At 36.2% G+C, this 19,401-nt stretch overlaps 1 protein-coding gene across 3 annotated transcripts in view; it reads right to left on the bottom strand.

Moving 5' to 3' along the window:
- robo1 (roundabout, axon guidance receptor, homolog 1 (Drosophila)) overlaps positions 1-13,602 on the bottom strand; it is a 514,376-nt gene extending 500,774 nt beyond the window's left edge. For all 3 annotated transcript variants that reach the window (XM_056473875.1, XM_056473876.1, XM_056473879.1), the window contains exon 1: positions 13,480-13,602. In XM_056473875.1, the coding sequence (XP_056329850.1) occupies positions 13,480-13,576 (97 nt within the window). In that variant the 5' untranslated portion in view covers positions 13,577-13,602. The remainder of the gene's footprint in view (positions 1-13,479) is intronic.
- Positions 13,603-19,401: the final 5,799 nt, after the last annotated feature.

The following is a 19,401-nucleotide window of genomic DNA, read 5'->3' as shown; positions in this document are numbered from 1 at the left end:
CCGCACATGAAATAATTAATTATTTCAGTTTTATTTATTATCCGAGTCTGAAGGATCTTTTATTTTAAAAAATCTTTTATTTTTGAAAAATGACCGTATTCTCTCGGTTACATCTCGGCCACCTGAGTACCTAAGTTTAACCCACAATCAGCAAATTGAGTAAGAAAGAGAAGTCTTTGGAAAGGCCCAAAGGACCCGTGAACTTCCAAAAAATAGATCCACAACCCATTTGTCAACAAATCAGGTGAATCCACCATGTCTGTGCAAGAAGATCAACTGCTGGAGATCGCAAAGGATGTTCGCATATCGCGTCTTTTCTTTTTGCGCTGAAGAGTTTGTGCAAGTTCGTTATTTCTAATGGAGGTGAGTGGCTTGTGCACGCAAGCAGCATGAACATGCTCATGCCATCCAGTTACTCTAAGTTGAATGAATGCTGCGAGCGCACTGCGAGTCACGTGCTCAGCTTCAAACTTTATAAGGAATATACACATTTCAATAGACTAATTATCTCAGACGACCACAGAACACTCAAACATTGTAGTGCTTTGTCATTTTCTTCATAAATAAAACTTGTATCAGAGCGACAGCAAGGTTTTGTCAGCTTGTCATCACCCCCAATTAGAAGGTGTCAACACCCCGAATCCTACTCCCTCTTGCCCGGTCCGTGGTAAAAATGTCGTGTGGACTGGTCCGCTATGAAAAAAAGGTTGGAGACCACTGCTCTACATGACTGTTCAGAAATCATTGAAAAAAAAATGTGTGAATGTTGGACTGCTTAATATTTTGGTGGAAAACATGATCATTTGTAAGTATTTTTGAATAACAGTAAATGAAACAAGACAATAGTAAACGTAATTCTTTCTTTAAAAACTTGAGCAGAATAGAGTCAGCTATCTGAGTCCAATATTCACAAGCCGAACAGACTAAAAGCCACAAAACTCAATTTTGTGTTATACAAATATTAACCAACAAATTGTCTTCAGTTGGAGATTGTCATTCGTTTGTACACACTCCCGGTTGGTGTCATTTGTATGTATGAGATCATAAAAATAATCTAATATCATCAATGCTCTATTGAATCTGAAGGTGTAGAGTTGTTTTCGCTTCAGATTTCCTCAACCGATTACAAACTGAATTGAATTCCAGGACAGAGAACACATACAAGGCATCTTTCTTGATTATCTAGAAAATTATTAGGGTTTCCCAAGATAACACCAGTGTGTGGGCTGTAAATGTTTGTTCTGTCAGCACTTCAGAAACATAACGCTGGCTCACATTATCCTTCATCTTTTTCATCCTTTCCTCAATTACAGGAAAGCATGTGAACTCGCAGAGAGATTCCCCTCACATTAATCAAGCTTTTCTGCTTCTGATTTGCAAGCTGACCAATGCATTTGGCTTTATCTTAAGGTTCATTTCTGTCAATCCAGATGACGCAACATTGAGATTAAACTATAAGTCAGCCAGTAGTGATGTTTCAATCTAAATATGCAAATTAAAAGTCTAAGCAAAACTGAAATATTGCATAAAACATTTGTAAATAAAGCATCATTTCCAATATAATTTTCGCTGCTTCTTCAAACTATTTTTTAAAATGAGCTGAAATAATTCCTGAGGGTTTTTTCTGGTAACTTAATCATTTTATGTTCAATCAACTTAAAATTGTAAAAAGCATTAAGCTAACTTAAATTGAGTTGGAGCATTTTTTTTTTACAGTGAATTTTTTAGGCGTCTCATGTAATTTATACAGTATTATAGCCATCTATTATACAATCGTCCATCGGCCAGTAATTCAAGTCTTTTGTGAGGGGTAAAATTAACAAAAATAAATAAAATAAAATTAGTCTTTCAAGATACTTTCTCTAAAAACTCCTATAGAAAAGTAAGGGGCCAACTTGTCATCCGATAAGAAAATAGTTAATGTTCGCCTAGCAATGGCAGATGACAAAGGAGCGTGAGTGCAAAGTGCGTTAAAATTGGTTAAGGAAGCAACAAGCTTGCGTTTTCCACACACTTTTAGATGCAATATGTAAATGGCACCTAGGAGACACTGAAATGCTTTCAGTCATTTTGAGCGATATGGTTATTATTGAAGGAAGAAATACTCAAAGCTATTTTGCATTTTGTAACTTTAATAGAATAATGTTAGAAAGAAATATACACTTTAGGAAAACTCAGAAAATTATAGATATGTAGGGTTTATTTTAACAAACTAGGGATGCACAATAAATCGTTTTAGCATTAATATGGCAATGTAGGCATTCGCAGTAGTCACATCGCAGGATCTGCGATGTTAAATTGGGATTATAGTTGACCAGGAGCTGCAGTTCAGAACATGATATTTGTGGAGTCACTGAAGATTTTTACCATACATAATGGCACAAAAGTGTATAGTCTTAATGTGTTTTTAAGTCCTCTGACTGTATGAGCATATCAAGAGAGTTTAAGGCATTCAGGCACAATGAATTGTACCATTTGTAAATTTAATAAAAACTATTATATTGAATTATTTATACAATAAAGACTACGCAGTGCTATTTTAGATTTGATTATTCAATTTCGGTAACTGAATTCTTACCAAATAGCTATTTAGGCCATCTGGTCATTGTATTTATATCGCAATATATAAATCACAGAAAACTAAATCATCACCATGTCAGATTTTTCTAATATCATGCAGCCTTATACAAACCGTTACACATTGTTAAAAACAGTCAAAATGACTTCCTCATTAGTTCAAGTGTTTACAAGCATACAGATATGCTGTACTGGTTTTTATGATTAATATCAGTCAGCCTCTAATATAAATACCCTTCACTCAGTGCTTTATCAACAGCAAACTAAAAGTTAACCAAAAATTAACTACAATAGTCAAGCATGCTTTTTGAGCTAAATATCTTCTAGCTTTTAGAACTTAGAACTTATGGAGGTGTGAGACACTCTTTGGGGGTTTTGAGAAGACTTTAATGAAAGACTTTTAGAATGACCAGAACAACATTTCAGATATGTGACAATATGGCTGGTCTGCTGGTTTTTGTAATGCAGTCCATTAACACTGGAACTACCAGAATCTTCTAACTCAGGGGTGGGCAAACTCGGTCCTGGAGGGCCGGTGTCCTGCATAGTTTAGCTTCAACTCTACTCAAACACACCTGAACATGCTAATCAGTGTCTTCAAGATCCCTAATTATCAATAAGCAGGTGTGTTTGATCAGAGTTGGAGCTAAACTGTGCAGGACACCGGCCCTTCAGGACCGAGTTTGCTCACCCCTGTTCTAACTACTAAAATGACCATAGCTGTCACTCTGACCGCTCTCATATAAGATGTCATATTGTCAAGTCATGTTTACAATAAAAGCTTCTAATACAATATTAAATTTAAGCGTTGAATTACTTGTGAATGACCTGCTTGGTAGTTCAAGTGTTTACAAGCATACAGATATGATGTAATGTTTTTTAATGATTAATATCAGTCATATCTAATATAAATATCCTTCACTCAGTGCTTTTCCAAACTGCAAACTACAGGTTAACCATAAATGAACTATTAAAGCATGCTATTTAAGCTAAAAATGTTTCAGTGTTTCAATAAACTCACTAAACAAAACTATTGTGATGAATGTGGAAAAGCTTTTATCGTTCGTTCCTCTATCGTGTCATGTTAGGTTAGGATGAAGCGTGCAAAACAAAGAACTTTCTTAATAAACCTGCCAACCTGTAAATATCTTTTATATATGACATGTTTTTCTCAGTAAATTACAAAGGCGCCTACCTCTGCATTTCAGAGCTTAAATGTGTTCCACAGAACTTTCCGTTCGCTCTATATCAAAACAGGTCCAGTCCAGTGTGCTTCAATAATGGCCCTGTCTCCGACAAAAGAGAAATGAAAATATGGCACTGAAATCAACGTTTTTCAAACAAACACAATTACAAGGCAATTTGTAAAGTGCTGTGCAAAGTAATGTTCAATTGCTCTTCTTCAGAGGTGAGGGCCTGCTCTCTCTGCTGTGTGATTTGTAGCCGTCTCATTGGTAAAAAGCTTTCCTGCGCCGTGTGCCAAGAGCGGACATTACCAGTTAAATTGCACATCATTTAGGTGAATGGTGTATCTGAACAAGTGGAGATGATGGCTTTGGATGAAATCGGACAAACTCTGCTTCTTCTGAGGGGTGATTGGTTTAACAGGCCTCAGGGGGGAAACGATTGGCTCAGGTAAAAACAGCGACTGGAGCAGAAAAACACCATTTAAAGAGGCTAAAAGAGGTTGTTGTGATCGAATGAGCTGAAACTGGATGCAAAACAATACAGTGCATTTGCTGGTTTGTTTACTGTTTCTAGAGTAAATAACGTAATTATTACAATTACAAGGCAGGCTGTTTTAGAGGGGGAAAAACAAGCCAAAGTCTTAAAGAAACACTCCACTTTAAAATAAATAAATAAATAAGTTTTTAAAAAGGCTTATTTTACAAGTCACCCAGAGTTAAACAGTGCAGTTTTACCATTTTTGAAGTCGTACTCTGGGTATGGCGGGAGCACTTTTAGCTTAGCTTAGCATAGATCATTGAATCAGATTAGACCATTAGCATCTCATTCAAAAGAGCTTCAATTATTTTCTTATTTAAAGCTTAACTCTTCTATAGTTACATTGTGTACTAAGACAGACAGAGAAATAAAAGTTACTATTTTCTAGCCCGATATGGAAACTATATGAATGAATGAGGCATCACATTTCTTATCTAATCTGATTCAATGATTTATGCTAAGCTAAGAGAGAAGTCTAAGATAAAAGATATTAAATCTGGCCAACAAACATAATAAAGATTTGAAAAGCTTAAAAATACAGCTATAAAACAAACACCAACTTTACCAATTGTACCAAAAAAGAAACTATATAAAATGTATGTGTATACACACAAAATTTTAATTCAATATAATGGGGTTAATACTATCAATGTTCTTATATTCAACACTTTTTTAACATGATCCATGTATTTCTTAAAGTGATCATGAAAATGTATGTATAAACCTAACACTCATACTAATTATAAAAAACAATATAGTATGTAGATGTACTTAATAAATATTAGTCAGCACTTAAATGTTTATTTTAAACTGATCAATTGTGTAATAGTCACAGCATTTATGATTCTACATTTAAAATAAATAAATAAATAAATATATATATTTATACAGAATCCACAAAAATATTAAGCCTCTCAACTGTTGTCAACATTTCTTAAAACACAGAATACAGTTATATAAAACTGTAATAATGCACTACCTGACAAAAGTCTTGTTGTCGATCCCAGTTGTAAGAGTAACACATAATAACTCGACTTCTAGTTGATCATTGGAAAAAGTGGCAGAAGGTAGATTTCCCTGATGAATCATCTGTTCAACTGCATCCAAATCATCACACATACTGCAGAAGAGCTATTAGAACCTCCACGGACAAAATATTCTCACAGAAATCAGTCAAGTATCTTGAAGTAATAATCCTGATTTGGGGGTTACATTCAGTATGGGGGCGTGTGAGAGATCTCCAGAGGAGATGGCAACAATAACAGCCTGAGGTATCAAGACATTTGTGCTGCCCATTACATTACAAACCACAGGAGAGGGCAAGTTCTTCAGCAGGATAGCGCTCCTTCTCATACTTCAAAGTTCCTGAAAGCAAAGAAGTTCATAGTGCTCCAGAATTGGCCAGCCCAGTCACCAGACATGAACATTATTGAGCAGGTCTGGGGTAAGATGAAAGAGACATTGAAGATGAATACAAAGAATCAGTCGACCAACCTCATGGGAGTCATAAACGATATTAATTCTTTTTCCACTGCACCATGACTTTATAATCTATACTGTGCATTATTTCTGTTAAGTGACAAGACTTATGTCTATGTCTTATGTAATTAAATCATTAAAAATCAAGATTATATTTTATTTTGGTAAAATAAGCGTAATCTAGAGGCCTTCGTCTTTCATACAAGCCACTTCTGATACCACACGATCAACTAGAAGTCAAGTTATTATTTGTTGTTCCTAAAACTTGGATAGGTGACAAGTCTTTTGTCAGGTAGTGTATAAGAGTGCTTATCAACATTAAAATATTTATCAGTTTATTTCTTTACAATACTAAAAGTCCTTAAAAGATCTGGAGAAATGCATACTGCTATGACAATAAAACTAACAGGTTAGGTTTAGACATGTAATAAAGTTACACAATTACTACAGGAATAAATGTATGTGTATTAAAAACTATTTAGCAGTAGTTTAATTCACATGGAGCAACATATTTCCTATGAAATGGAATAATAAAGCAAGTTTGTTTTGACTGAAAATCTGGCAAATCTCATAAAAAGCAGTAACATGTGCATTTTACCCCAGGAGTGTTGAAAAATGCGTCAGCCTCAGGTAAAACCCCCTTAGGGGAGTGATACGTATAGATATAGCAACCATAATGATAAGAAAAAAATGCTGCAATAAATAGTGACAAACAGGCAGGTAGGGAAGTGTTGGCATTTGGTGGTGTGTGAATGTATTCTCCTTCAGGCTGTGTTCCAGCGAGCACCTGTTATAAAGTGCTGCGGTCGTCTCGCACAATTGGCCCTGTAATTTCAAAAAAGGTCACAGCGGCTGTGGCGTAATTCAATATTCTTATAGCGCTGTATTAACTACATATTTAATCACCGAGGGTAGGACACTGACGGAGCGTCTTGGTGTGGTGGGGCAAACAGAACATATGCGGACTGAAGTGCTGCTGTCAGCAGGACATGAGGGATGAGCCAATCTCCCATGATGCACGGCTACCAAATCTGCTGCGTTATACATTCGGTCAGATATCCAGCTATAGGCCACATTGTGCTCCTCCTTCAAGAGCCTCTGTCTGGATTTTCTCACAGATGTTATAGATAGAGATGCTGTATATAGAAAAAGAAAAATGGATCATAGGCTTATATAGGATGATATAGTCAGACAGGAAAATAAGTCTATTTCCAAGTCAATAAATCATTCCAAGTCTTGAATGACAATAATGACTACACTGTCCTGCAAATTTCTGTTACTTCAGCAAAATAATAATAATAAATAAATAATAAATAAACAAATGAAATTGATTTGAAATTTGATTTGGAGGCCAAATTATTCCATTAACTGGAAAGCGAAGTTACATTTCATTTCTACAGTTGTGAACAGAACAGCTACTGTATGAATGAACTGCTCAGAGCTGTTCCAGAAAGCCATGTGTGTGTATAATTAAATATATATATAGTATAATTTGCTCATTCCCCAATGGTGGCTGGGTTAAGAGGTGAAGTTCAGAGATATGCATCCTCTAAAAATTGTATATCTGTGTAAATTATTTTAATTGTGCAAAAGCTAAACCCCATAGCTACCGCAAGCAATCGACGCAGAGGTATAAACTGGCCTTAAAGTCACAATTTGGAATGTTTATTTTGCTAGCGCACATACTGTTATTCTTTAGGTGGAAAATTCATTTGTCAAAGTTAATCCATTAAATAAAAAAGTTTGCTTTAGTAATTTTTAAAGTCTGAAGATTTGGTTCTGTGTTTGGAGTGGCGGTTCTTTTTTGATAATATCAGTTTGACGACTTCTGCAACAGCCAAATCCCCTTACCGTTAGTTTGCTATGAGGGAATGACGTGCAAAAAAGAAAGCCCTGTGCCCTACTCAGTGTATCATTTCTGCTATTATTACATAGACAAACTAAAATAAAGTCTTAGCAACTTCCGATTCATGCAGACTTTTGGTCAAGAATTGAAAAGGAAATTGAGTTAGACAAACAGAAAATCCTTGTTTTTATTAAAAGCAACAAATGTGAGATATTTCCCCCACTTTAGTACACCAAGACTCAAAATGAACCAAGAATGTATCTTTTCAAAAGTAAAACTCGATTTTGATTTCGCACGGACTATAAATTCAGTGCCATCTGAGGAACTGATACCACTACAGTAACACCAGAGCATAAACTTAAACCTACAGCACTGCACTGTAAAAAAAAAAAAAAAAAAAAAAAAAAAAAAACAAGTCTTACTACCGTTTTAGTTGAATCAGTTGATCTTTTCTAGTCATCTCAATATAAATCAGTCAAGCTGACTAAAAATATTACACAAAAAAAATAGTTGAAAACCAATTAACTTACTAAAATAAGGTAATGACAATACAGACATATTACATCTATAAATTGATGAAATACAGTAGTTTACTGTAAAAATGAGAAATTACTTTTACGGTTTTACAGAAATTACTTTTATGGCAACCACAGCTGCCAGTTTTTTTTACCGTAAAGTTTACTGATTTATTCTTGACAGTACAGCATTGCACTGTAAAAAAAAAAATAATAAAAAAAAAATTCTTACTACCTTACACTTTTACTTGAATCAAATGATCTCTTCTAGTCATCTCAACATACATTAGTCAAACTGACTAAAAATATTAAGTTAAACTTAATGTAAAAACTTAGTTGAAACCCGATTAACGTAATAAAATAAAAGTACGCTGTAAAAAATATCCGTAAATTAGCAGTTTTCCGTATTTTGCGATTCGTTTTAATTTTTTTCCCCTGTTTATTTCTGCTTATGAATTGCATTATAGGACATTGATCTTCCTTCCAACAAGTTTCAACCTTGAAAAGTTACTTGAAAAAGTAACTTTTAATAACATTTATAATAGTTTAAAGTGATATATTGTCTGTGTTGGTGTCGTAAACAGTGGTCCTTCGCTATAACGCGGTTCACCTTTCGTACTGTACAGTACAGAATTCAGCTTGAAAATGAACAAATCTTTGACTGCTAGCAGTGTGAGTTTCAACAAGGATGCAAAAAGGGTTGCAACTGTCCGCAACAAGACCATCGCAAAGGGGGTTGCACACCAGATGCGCCATGCAGCTCCATGCATTTTAGTATTGTAAACATAAGTTATATCAGGGTATGCACAGCGGTGCCGCAAATCGGTGGCTGTCTGCAGTGCCCAGTTACGACTCAGGACACTGTTCATATGTCTGCCACGCCACAGAGCACCATCTGAATAACTTTATTTTAAAAAACACGCGAATATGCGCGTCCAGTGTGTGTGTTACTTCCAACTGTCATGTGCACGGCGCATCCGCTGTGCCAGCCCCCCTAAGGATGGAGTCTGCTTTAGTTTTGTGGATCAGCGACTGCAGTAAAAAGAACTTTACGCTGGATGCCAACTTTATTTGCATAAATTCTAAAAAGCTTTATGAACCTTTTGCTGACATGTTTACGCCTGACAACAGGTTTTGATCTTTGGTTTCATTCTATAATACTGGACTTATTTTTTATGAAAAGTTTGAACTTAGAGAGTGTTTAAACAAGAGAGAAAATATTAACGTCTGTCTGAGAAAAAGTGTATAAAGTGTGTAGTGAGGAGTTTTACAGCCTTAAAACATCTGTAATAAATGTGAAAAATACTTTGCGGATTTTTCCTATCGCAGGTTATTTTAGAACGTAACTCCCGCAATTAACGAGGGACCACTGTATTACGTTACAAAAACCTTGTAATAAGTTGCCATTACATTCTCTGTTATTTAACTTTTTCCTCTATGTTATATACATGACATTTTTTCAAGCTACTAAAATTCCAATAAGTCACTTTGTTAAACTGTAGAGTTGAATTTTCAACATCAAAAGTCGACAGAGCAGAGATCAACATCCCAACATCCCATAATGCAATTCACAACTGTAAATAAACAAAAAACACTTGAGTTATACTGTCAATAAAATACTGTTAATTAAGAAACTGTTAGCTGTAAGATACAAAAGCTTTTGTTTCGGTGTCTTTTTGCCATATTTCTTTTCAGTGTGTATATCAATTCCCACAACACAGCCTCGTTTTCATCAAACGAATGTGCCATCAGAGAACGCGTCCCATCATGCTCAGCTGCAGCATCTGTTTACAGCTCCGTTTGGGTTCCAGCGATGCTGCGCTGCGCATCAGGTGGACTGAATTGGACTTCAGGCAGGATGCTCCCGGCTCGGGCTCTGTTCATTAATGCTGCTATATCAGGCTCCAACTATCAATGCGGGCTCGCAAAAGGCATCACCGCATGCCTTCTAGCGACTGAAATTACAGCCGCCTCCAACGACACACCAGAAAAGAACATTAAACCCGGAGAGACGCGCACCAACAGACCGAGCTGACAAGTAAATTGTTTCTGAAGCAGCAGGCAAAGGGATACGGGGGGGGATGAAAGAAAGGAAGGTAAACAAGTGAGGAAAAGAAATCATAACGGACAGGAGTGTGAAGCAATAAAGAAGAAAATGGTTGAATAACAGGGTGATTGCGGGGAGGCTGATGTGAATTAGGTAGAGAAAAATCTAGAAATGGAGAAACGCAGGGACAAAAAGCATGAGCTTGCTGCTGAAGTCGCTTGTGATGAATTGTGGGAATAAACTATACTTTACTAGTACAATATGCTGCTAGCGATGAAGAATTCATGACACGGTCACTCAGCTGTCCTGAGATAAAACTCTACGAGATAAAGAAGAGTTTTTAATGAAGCAAAGCTTTGGTGGAAAAATTTGTAGAGACACTAAATAAAGAAATAAATGCAAAAATATATTTAGGCCCAATCCCAATTCTATTTTCTATCCCTTGAAACCGAGTGTAAAGGGGAAGGGTTTCAAAATTTACCCCTAAGAAATGGGAGACCACTACAACACCTGCAAACGTCATCATATATGTCATCACAATCTCTTGCTTCAAACGAGATTGACGATTGCGACTGCTGTAGTTATTCCAGTTGTGTTATGTTGGTATTTACCTTCAGGAAATCACTGAAGGCAACGATATCATTTTATCATAACGATATCATTTGGCAATAAGCTTGTAACTGTACTGTGCATTTACACTCTGGCCATATTCTTCTATGTAAACACACACAAAAATAGCATTAACATTATAGCAGACACTGTAAGAAGGTCATTCCCAGCCGCTAGACTTTTCTGACAGGGTATTTGAGTGTCAATGTTGTGGAACTGCTATACAGGAGATAATATCATGGATTACAGATAGCAATTTATTAATGGGGAAATTTAGCTGTTTTTACTTAAGCGTTTTTTTTTTTAACCATGATGGTAAAATGCAAACACTGTTATGAATGTATTAAATCATATGTTTGTTTGTTGCAAAAATGTGTAATAATGACAAAAAAAAAAATACTAATTTGAGCATCTCTTTACTTCCGTGTGCAGCCATGCTCCTGAAAAATCTTCGTTTCAGGGGGGTATCTAGCTCTTCCCTATAGCCCTACTCCTTCAAGCTAAAGAGAACTGGAACACTCTGACCCATGAATGTAGCAATCGCACTCGAGTGTGCACCAAAAGCAGACAAAAAGGTGTACTGAGACCTCCCTGAAGAGGTGGTCTTGGTACACTTTCAAATGAACCCTGGAGCGGTTCGTTTGTGGTGTGAACATGATCCGAACTAGAACAGACCCAACTGCAAAAAGTATTGTGCCTTTTTGGACTAATCCAGCTGCTGTAGTCCGATGCGCTGTGCATTATGGGATGTGGGGGAAAAAATTTGTTGCCAGCACTTTGCCAACAATTTTAAACTGAAAGAGAGGGAAAAACATTCCCTAATGGATCGTTGGTAATATTTCCGGAAAACGACCATGTCGCAGTTTAGCTAAATTACTCCATGCCCAAACATAAACACTACAGCAAATTTTAAAAAGCAGTTTAACTTGAAAGTGAACAAAAGCACTGTAAAATAAAATAGCCATGTTTTTGTTACTTTTCCCAATTACAATAAGTTAAAAACTTCAATTTAATCAACACTTTAAGTTAATTAAGTCAATTTACTGTAATTTAATGTAATTTGAAATGACTAACCTAAAACTTGTTTGCAACTGCATTTTACTGTACTTTTACAGTACATACAGTACATTTAGCTGTATTTTAACTGTATTTTTACAGTGCATTCATTTAACTAGATTTTTCATGCATGCAGTTGTTTAAACAGTGAAGAATCTTCTCTGAAAATGCACAAAAAACTGTTGATTTCACAAACATTTATCCAGTGGTGGAAAGAGTAGTGAGAGAAGGAAAAAAATAAAATAATTCACACTTAAATAAAAGTATCATTACTCGCCCCAAACTGTAGTGCGAGTAAAAGTATCTGTTTTAAATATTACTCTATAGTAGGAGTTAAAAGTAAAAAGTACTCAAGAGTAGCGAGTAGTGGGTAATACACTGTGAACAGCTGATTAGTTTACATGCAATTTGTGTGTACACGTAACATTCTGTAGTGCATCTAGTTATTGTTTAAGGCTATTTGGTGATTTCAGTCACCGTAAAGTAAACATCCTCCATCTCATCAGTGACATGCAGCCTCTGGGTCATTGCGTGTAAAGATTTTGGACATCTTCTTGGACACTTTTAATGCTTCCTAATGGTTTGCTGCATTTATAAAGCACCCATGTCTTCAGGTAGTTCAGTATGATGCAATTTACTTTCTGTGTGTGGTTTGATTTTGAATCACAGGACTGATTTTTTTACTCAGCCAATTCCCATAGACAATAAAGTAGTGACTGCAGGTTGAAGGAAAATAGTGAAGTAAAAAGTACCAATACTGCACTAAAAATGTACTTAAGTAAAAATACACATTTTTAAAACTACTTACTAAATTAAAATTCCTGAGAAAAACTCCAAAGCATTTTTGGCATTCCCAATATTAACAAGTCTAACATTTTCCTCAAATCCATAAAGCTACGTTGATTTAGCACAATGGCTTGATAAATAACTCATTTTGGGGTAAACGGTCTCTTAAAAAGCCTCAATGTGTCTCATACAACTAAATGTTTTCCCCAACTCAAACCTGAAACAAAAGAATAAAATGCACAAGTCACACGGCTATTTCTATGGCAAATTTGCAGTGCATTTTTGGCATTCCTGAAATTAACAGGCCCTACATTTTCCACCAAATCAATAAAGTCATGTTAGTTTAGCACAAAGGCACACTAAATAACTAATTTTAAGCTAAATGGCCCCTAAAAAGCTTCAACGTGTCTCATACATCTAAATGCATTCACATCTCAAACCCCAGATAAAAGGCACACAAGCAGAAGATTGCAGTCGGCTCTGACTGATGTCTGTTGTTTATCTTGAAATCCCCCTTTCGTTTAACATTATTCATCATTCACCTGAAATAGAGAAGCAGTTGATCTGACAATCCCTTGAATGGTGTCTATCACACAAACAGACAGTTCATCATCTGACTGGAAAGGCATCTGAGACGAGGGGGCACACACACACACACACACACCAGAGCCACATGGGAAAAGCACATAAGCCTGCCCTGCAGAATATAAAAGTCCTGATTGTTTTGTGCAAGTGTCCACATAAAGACACAAAGCCTTTTTTTGGAAATTCATGTGCAATTAGTAGGCTTATGTGTCTGTTCCACACAACTCAAAACATACAGGCACATGCACTCTTACCTGGAGCCGAAGGACCCTCAGCAAGCTCTGGATGGACAAACTGCAGCAAGGTGAAAATGATGAGGACTTTTGCACCTGACCATGTGACCTGCATCATTCTTACAGATCTGGCATCCCTGGTTGTGTCCAAGAATAATCTGGAGAGACAAAGAGAAGAAGTTGGACCAACCATTGGCACAATTGTGAATGAGAAAATCAACTGATTCAGTAAATCAATGAAAGCCTCCCAATATTATTTTTTTTTGTGCTTGGCCAAGATTATTGCATCCAGAATAATCTTTGTTTTGACATAATATGTGCGCGTGTGTGTGTATTAAAGGGGCGTAGATTTAGCATGGATGAAGGGGACATGTCCCTACCAATTCCAATGACTACTGCAAGGTCCCCATTTCATTCATTCATTTTCTTTTTGGCTTAGTCCCTTTATTAATCTGGTGTCGCCACAGCGGAATGAACTGCCAACTTATCCAGCATATATTTAACACAGCGGATGCCCAACGGCCAATGTTCCTAACCCAATTCACCTATTCCACATGTTTTTGGACTTGTAGGGGAAACCGGAGCACCCGGAGGAAATGGGGAGAACATGCAAACTCCACACAGAAATGCCAACTGACCCAGCCGGGGCTCGAACCAGCGACCTTCTTGCTGTGAGGCGATTGTGCTACCTACGGTGCTACCGTGCTGCCTAATTTAATTCATATAAAATCTAAAAATTGTGCTGTTAATATTAACCTGGACATGCGGAAAGGGTTCAATTCTCAACTCGAGTCACACCGCCCCCTCAAACACATATGAACATTGTAATTGGCTGTGCCCTTCCCTGCGGTCATGTGAGAGGCTGTAGCTGCCTTCAGATGTAACAACGCCAAAACTGCGCAGGACAATTTTCACGTGCAAGAATAAAGTGTGTGAGGTGGGTGACACGCAAGTGAGGATGGTGGCAGCAAAAAAAAAAGTGGACATGAAGAGGTGCCCAGCAATGCTATGAGCAAACCTACGCCCTTGATGAATTATGTATATTTATTATGTATATGTAATACTAGCAACACTATAAAAACTTACATAGATAGATAAATTTATATAGAAATTGTATTACATATATTTTATAATAAACATTTTCCCAAATATATGCATGCCTGTATATATAAATAATAAATATACAAAGTACACACACGTAAATTATGTCAAAACAAACTTTTATTTAAGATGCAATTAACCGTGATTAATTTTTTTCCCAGCACTAGTTTGTTTTTTAAATGATAGTAAATTTTCAAAAGTAGCATGTTACTTTGTTACTTTATGCAACTAAAATGACTTAACCATGTTTCAATTTTATTTCTTTGAATATATTTTCTCAACGTTAGTACAAATATTATAGTGGTAAAGAGACATTTCACCAACAAATGAAATTACTGCCATCGTTTACTCACGCTTAACTAAAAAAATCAAAATTTAACAGGATGGCTAATAACTCTGACTTAACTCAACTGCATATATAACCTCCTAGGGCTTGCGTGTCCACATATGTGGATAGCACACTTTGGCTCTTAAGTGGCTATTTAAAATACTTTGTATGTCTGTAACAAACTATAAAACATTCAATGTCATCCTGTAACCGTTTTGCAGCATATGAAATGTCCCAAACACTATTTTTAACTGTCCAAAATGGGGGGGGGGGGGGGGATCTCTCTCTGAAAGACAAAGCAAGTTCAAAAGAAAATTCTATGTTAAATATGCATTAAAAAAATTTCAGGAAAAAGTGTGTCAATTCGGACCACAAATCCACATATATGGACATCATTTTTCTCTAAAAGTACATCATATCAAAAGATGATAATAAGGTTTTATTCTAATTACATTCTAATTAGCCCAAATAGCAAAGAGAAATAAAAAAAGCATGTAAAAAAACACCTTGGGCCTTAAGAAGATCATTTAAGCCAATAAATTAGCAAAAAAAGGGCAGTTTGTGGTCGATTACACATTAGCTATCATTAATACCAATATTACTGATCTGCTGCAGCACTGAATCAAGACAAAAATATTCAGATTTAAAGAGGTGAATATTCTGGTACTGAAAGCTGACAGATTTAATAAGGCATTCTCTCATGCAGCAGGCTGATTTGGATCAATGCTCAAGGCTGATATGAGATCTCACGCCCAGTAGGAATATCGCCTGTTGGTTGAAAATGAATCTATTGGTAACTGTGATCAACCATCTGCAAAGTAGAAGAGCACCGAGACCGCATGCCAGCCCAAACCAGCCTGAAACCCAAAAGCAAACAGTCAGCAGCACATTTCTTTGGACACAATATTGTTTTGATGAAGAGAACACGCAGAGCAACTGATCTTCATCTGAGCCAGAATTATGAAACAAAGTTTGGTAAATGTAAAATGCATTCGACTCTTCTTTGCACACTTGCTAAAGCTCAAAAAATGAAATGGATAATTCAAAACGAGTTAATATTTCTAATAATTGTAAACTTAAAAAAATTGTAAAAATTAACAATAATAATTACATATTCCTTTTTTGAATCACAGTTTTAGTGACAATAATAAATGTACTATTTTCATTATTGATAAATTACTTTGCTGCATTTTGTGACAAGATAGTCTATGCACACACTGCTTTCTGACGCCACCTACTGAGTGCACCTAAGTCACAGAGAAATGCAGAGGAAAAAATGTATATTTCTCCCACTCGCCGTGCGGTCTCAAACATTCCATTAAAACAACACTCTTCCAGCGGTTCCTCACATCCGATATCTTGTTTGTAGTGTTGTCTTGTTTGGCATGCATGAAATGTTCCTGAATGAAAGTGAAAGTGCCAAACTGTAGCTAAAGCCGACAAATTAAGAATTTGGCAAATAATTTGATTACTGACGTCCATGTAAACAGTCACTGTCTTTCTCTACTGTGTATGTTTGTTTTGCTTCTTCGAACATCGTGTTCGAACTGAAACCGCCATTTTTATGCAAAACCTTCCCTTTTTCCCTCCCCCGACACTCCCACCTAAACAGAGCTGGACACAGCCACTTTCCTAACTTTTTTCAAACTAGAGGTGTGAAAACACCCTGCTGAGACAGGGGGGTTTCATAGCTCTTTAAGTATAAATAGGGTTTAATTGAGTTTTTAATGTGATGATATTAAATTGTGTTGCCTGTTTTCTGTGATATATTTGATGTGAATGCTGATGTGGTTGTGTGGTGAAACCAAAAATACATTTCTACTTGTGGACAATAAAAGTAGTAAAGTAAATATACCCCTGCAACATAACACAGGTTTGGTGGTCCAGGGTTACATATCATAGTTTCATTACATGTACAATAACTGTACACTTTAAAAAAAAAATGCTGGGTTAAAACTTGCATTGAAACCCAGCATTTGTATAGTGTATCATTACCAAGCCTGCAGTATAACAGCAGAATAACACTATTACACACACACATGCACAAATCAGCATTGTTGTCATGGAAACGCAAACTACAGACAATACATTCACTGTAGAGTCTACCTTTCTAAGCCACTTCTTAATTCTCTTCAGCCATAATGGCTTGTTTGTGGTAGACACCGTAAGCTTGTTGACTGAAAGGCTTTATTCTGCTCTTATCATGGGACGCGCAGTAAACATTCTCCATTTGGCCGGTTTCCTGGCCACAAAGCTGAAACGGCGGCTCTATCTGATTGGAGCAAGCGGCCGTCTCATTGTCACACTCGTACCTTATCGTCCTTTATTTCCTATAGTGTTCTGGCAGCCTGATAGAATTATTGTGCCTAACAATTGCATCATTTGCATGCCTTGATGACAGGCGTATTCACTGCAGACCGGACGCTCCAGCTGCATTTATTTTCTGCTCTGGGATTGTTTTTTTATTTTCGCATTCCCTCATTCTTAAAACCTTCAGGTCCAAGTATTCATTGGTGGATGCAGGAGGGTCGGATTGAATTCTTCTAGATAATTGTGTCAGATAGGCGGCCAAAGCGTCTTTCACAAGTGATCAGATAAACACCCAATTACCAGCGGTGAGATGCCACTGTCGGCGGGCCAGAAGAGCCAAGATGGCCTCCTCACCTGACACTCCAGCGCCAATGCATCTAAGCAGAGCAGACAGCCCAGAGTAATTATTCAATTCTGTTGATTAATGAATACAACCACTGAAGATAATGGAAGATTTATGGGCAGGACCTCCTCTTTCCAAATTACATGCACATGGATTGGGCCAATCAGCAGCCAACAGAGCGGAGACCACAAAAAAAAATCAGTTTCTACAGTTTGCCTTTGCAAATGCATGCTTATTTATGACTAAAAATGTGTGTGCTGTGAAAATGTCTCCACAATTTGAAGCATGTAGGGTGAACTTTAAAGTACTTGACGAAGATATTGTCAAATTTCACTCTTTAAGTCAATTTAAGCCTGAATGAGACATCCATTAGATGTCATGCAGATAATAGGAATCACCATGTAATCAATGCAATCAATACAATTATTTAAAAGTAAACAAATTGCACGTATACATACACACACACAAACATATATATAAATATATATATATATATATAAATATAAATATATATATAAATATATATATATATAGACAGATAGACAGACAGACAAGACATATTAAATATGTTTATTTATACACTATAGTCCACTTTAAAAGTTAAAATAAATGTAATTCAAAAAGCTTAAAAATATGATAATATGCAATTAAAATTACAATTATTAAAATAATAATTCATATTATAAATTGTAAGTAAATAACATATATTTAATTGAAAATTATATTTACTTGTATATTTATTTACTTATAAATTGTAAGCAAATAAATTTACTTTAATCCAACTTATATTTAAAGTGGCAAAATTTGAAAAAACTTTCAATCATCAGTCCACAAACACTCATTATAAAAAAAAATCTACTGTACTCAAATTGAAAGAAGAAAGAATTGTAGAACAAGACAGAGATGAAGACATTTCAGTTCTGATACAAAACAACAACAAGTGCTTTCTGAGGGAAAATTGGTGTATTTTGGTGTTCTTTATCTACTTTCTTCAGGAGTTTCTTTGTTGTGTGAGACAACGTGAACAAAGTCGAGACCCAATAGCGACCCTTGATGTACTGTTTTGAGGTTTGGCAGATGCTACCTAAACTGTCATTTCCTTTACACGCCGCTTTCATTTCCAACATGACATGACACCATTTCCACATGAATAGGCCTCCTCAGATCTCACGAGGAGCGTCTGCCATGTTAAAGGTGGAGGCACATAGCAGGTAAATTATTGCGAGAAAGTGTTCTGAGGGCTCGGAGAAATCAAATGCACTTCAAATTACCTCTGACAACACCCACTGTTCCTTTCAGCTTAATCTCTCGCCTTTCATCTTCCAATTTCTGCCTTTGGAGCTCCCGGTAACTTCAGCCGGGGAGGCAGATGCTCCAGGAGGAAAGATGAAGAACAAAGAGGAGATGGGCAGGAGGCTGAGACACAATGATCTGCCATTGTTAGGCTAAAGAAAAATCATTCACTACCTCCCTAAACGGACCAAATGGTAACCAAGTTGGTGAGCAAAAGCACGCGGAATATCATTATCTTTACCCAATGCTAGTTTTTAACCCCTAAAGACCACTGGGATTGTTGGGAATGAAGCAGGAGGTTCAATTAGCCAGACAGAGTGCAGTGGCTTTACTTTATATCCAAAGAAAATAAAGATATCCAAAGATGCCTTTTCAAGCTGTAAAGAAATCTGTTTTTTTAAAACTAATTAAGACAGAAGTCAATGATTAATTTTAATTATTTAGCCTGACATGTTTACTGTTCCAAAACATTTAAAATGATTCTTAAAATAAAATAAACTGTTCAATGGGGGAAAGAGTTGTTGTTTTTTACTCAGACATTTAAAAGTAACATTTTAGATCAGCAATG

This window comes from Danio aesculapii, chromosome 15, assembly GCF_903798145.1.
Source record: "Danio aesculapii chromosome 15, fDanAes4.1, whole genome shotgun sequence".
Classification (NCBI taxonomy): domain Eukaryota; kingdom Metazoa; phylum Chordata; class Actinopteri; order Cypriniformes; family Danionidae; genus Danio; species Danio aesculapii.
Note: the sequence above shows the minus strand (reverse complement) of the source record. Positions and strands in the feature narration are given on the sequence as shown.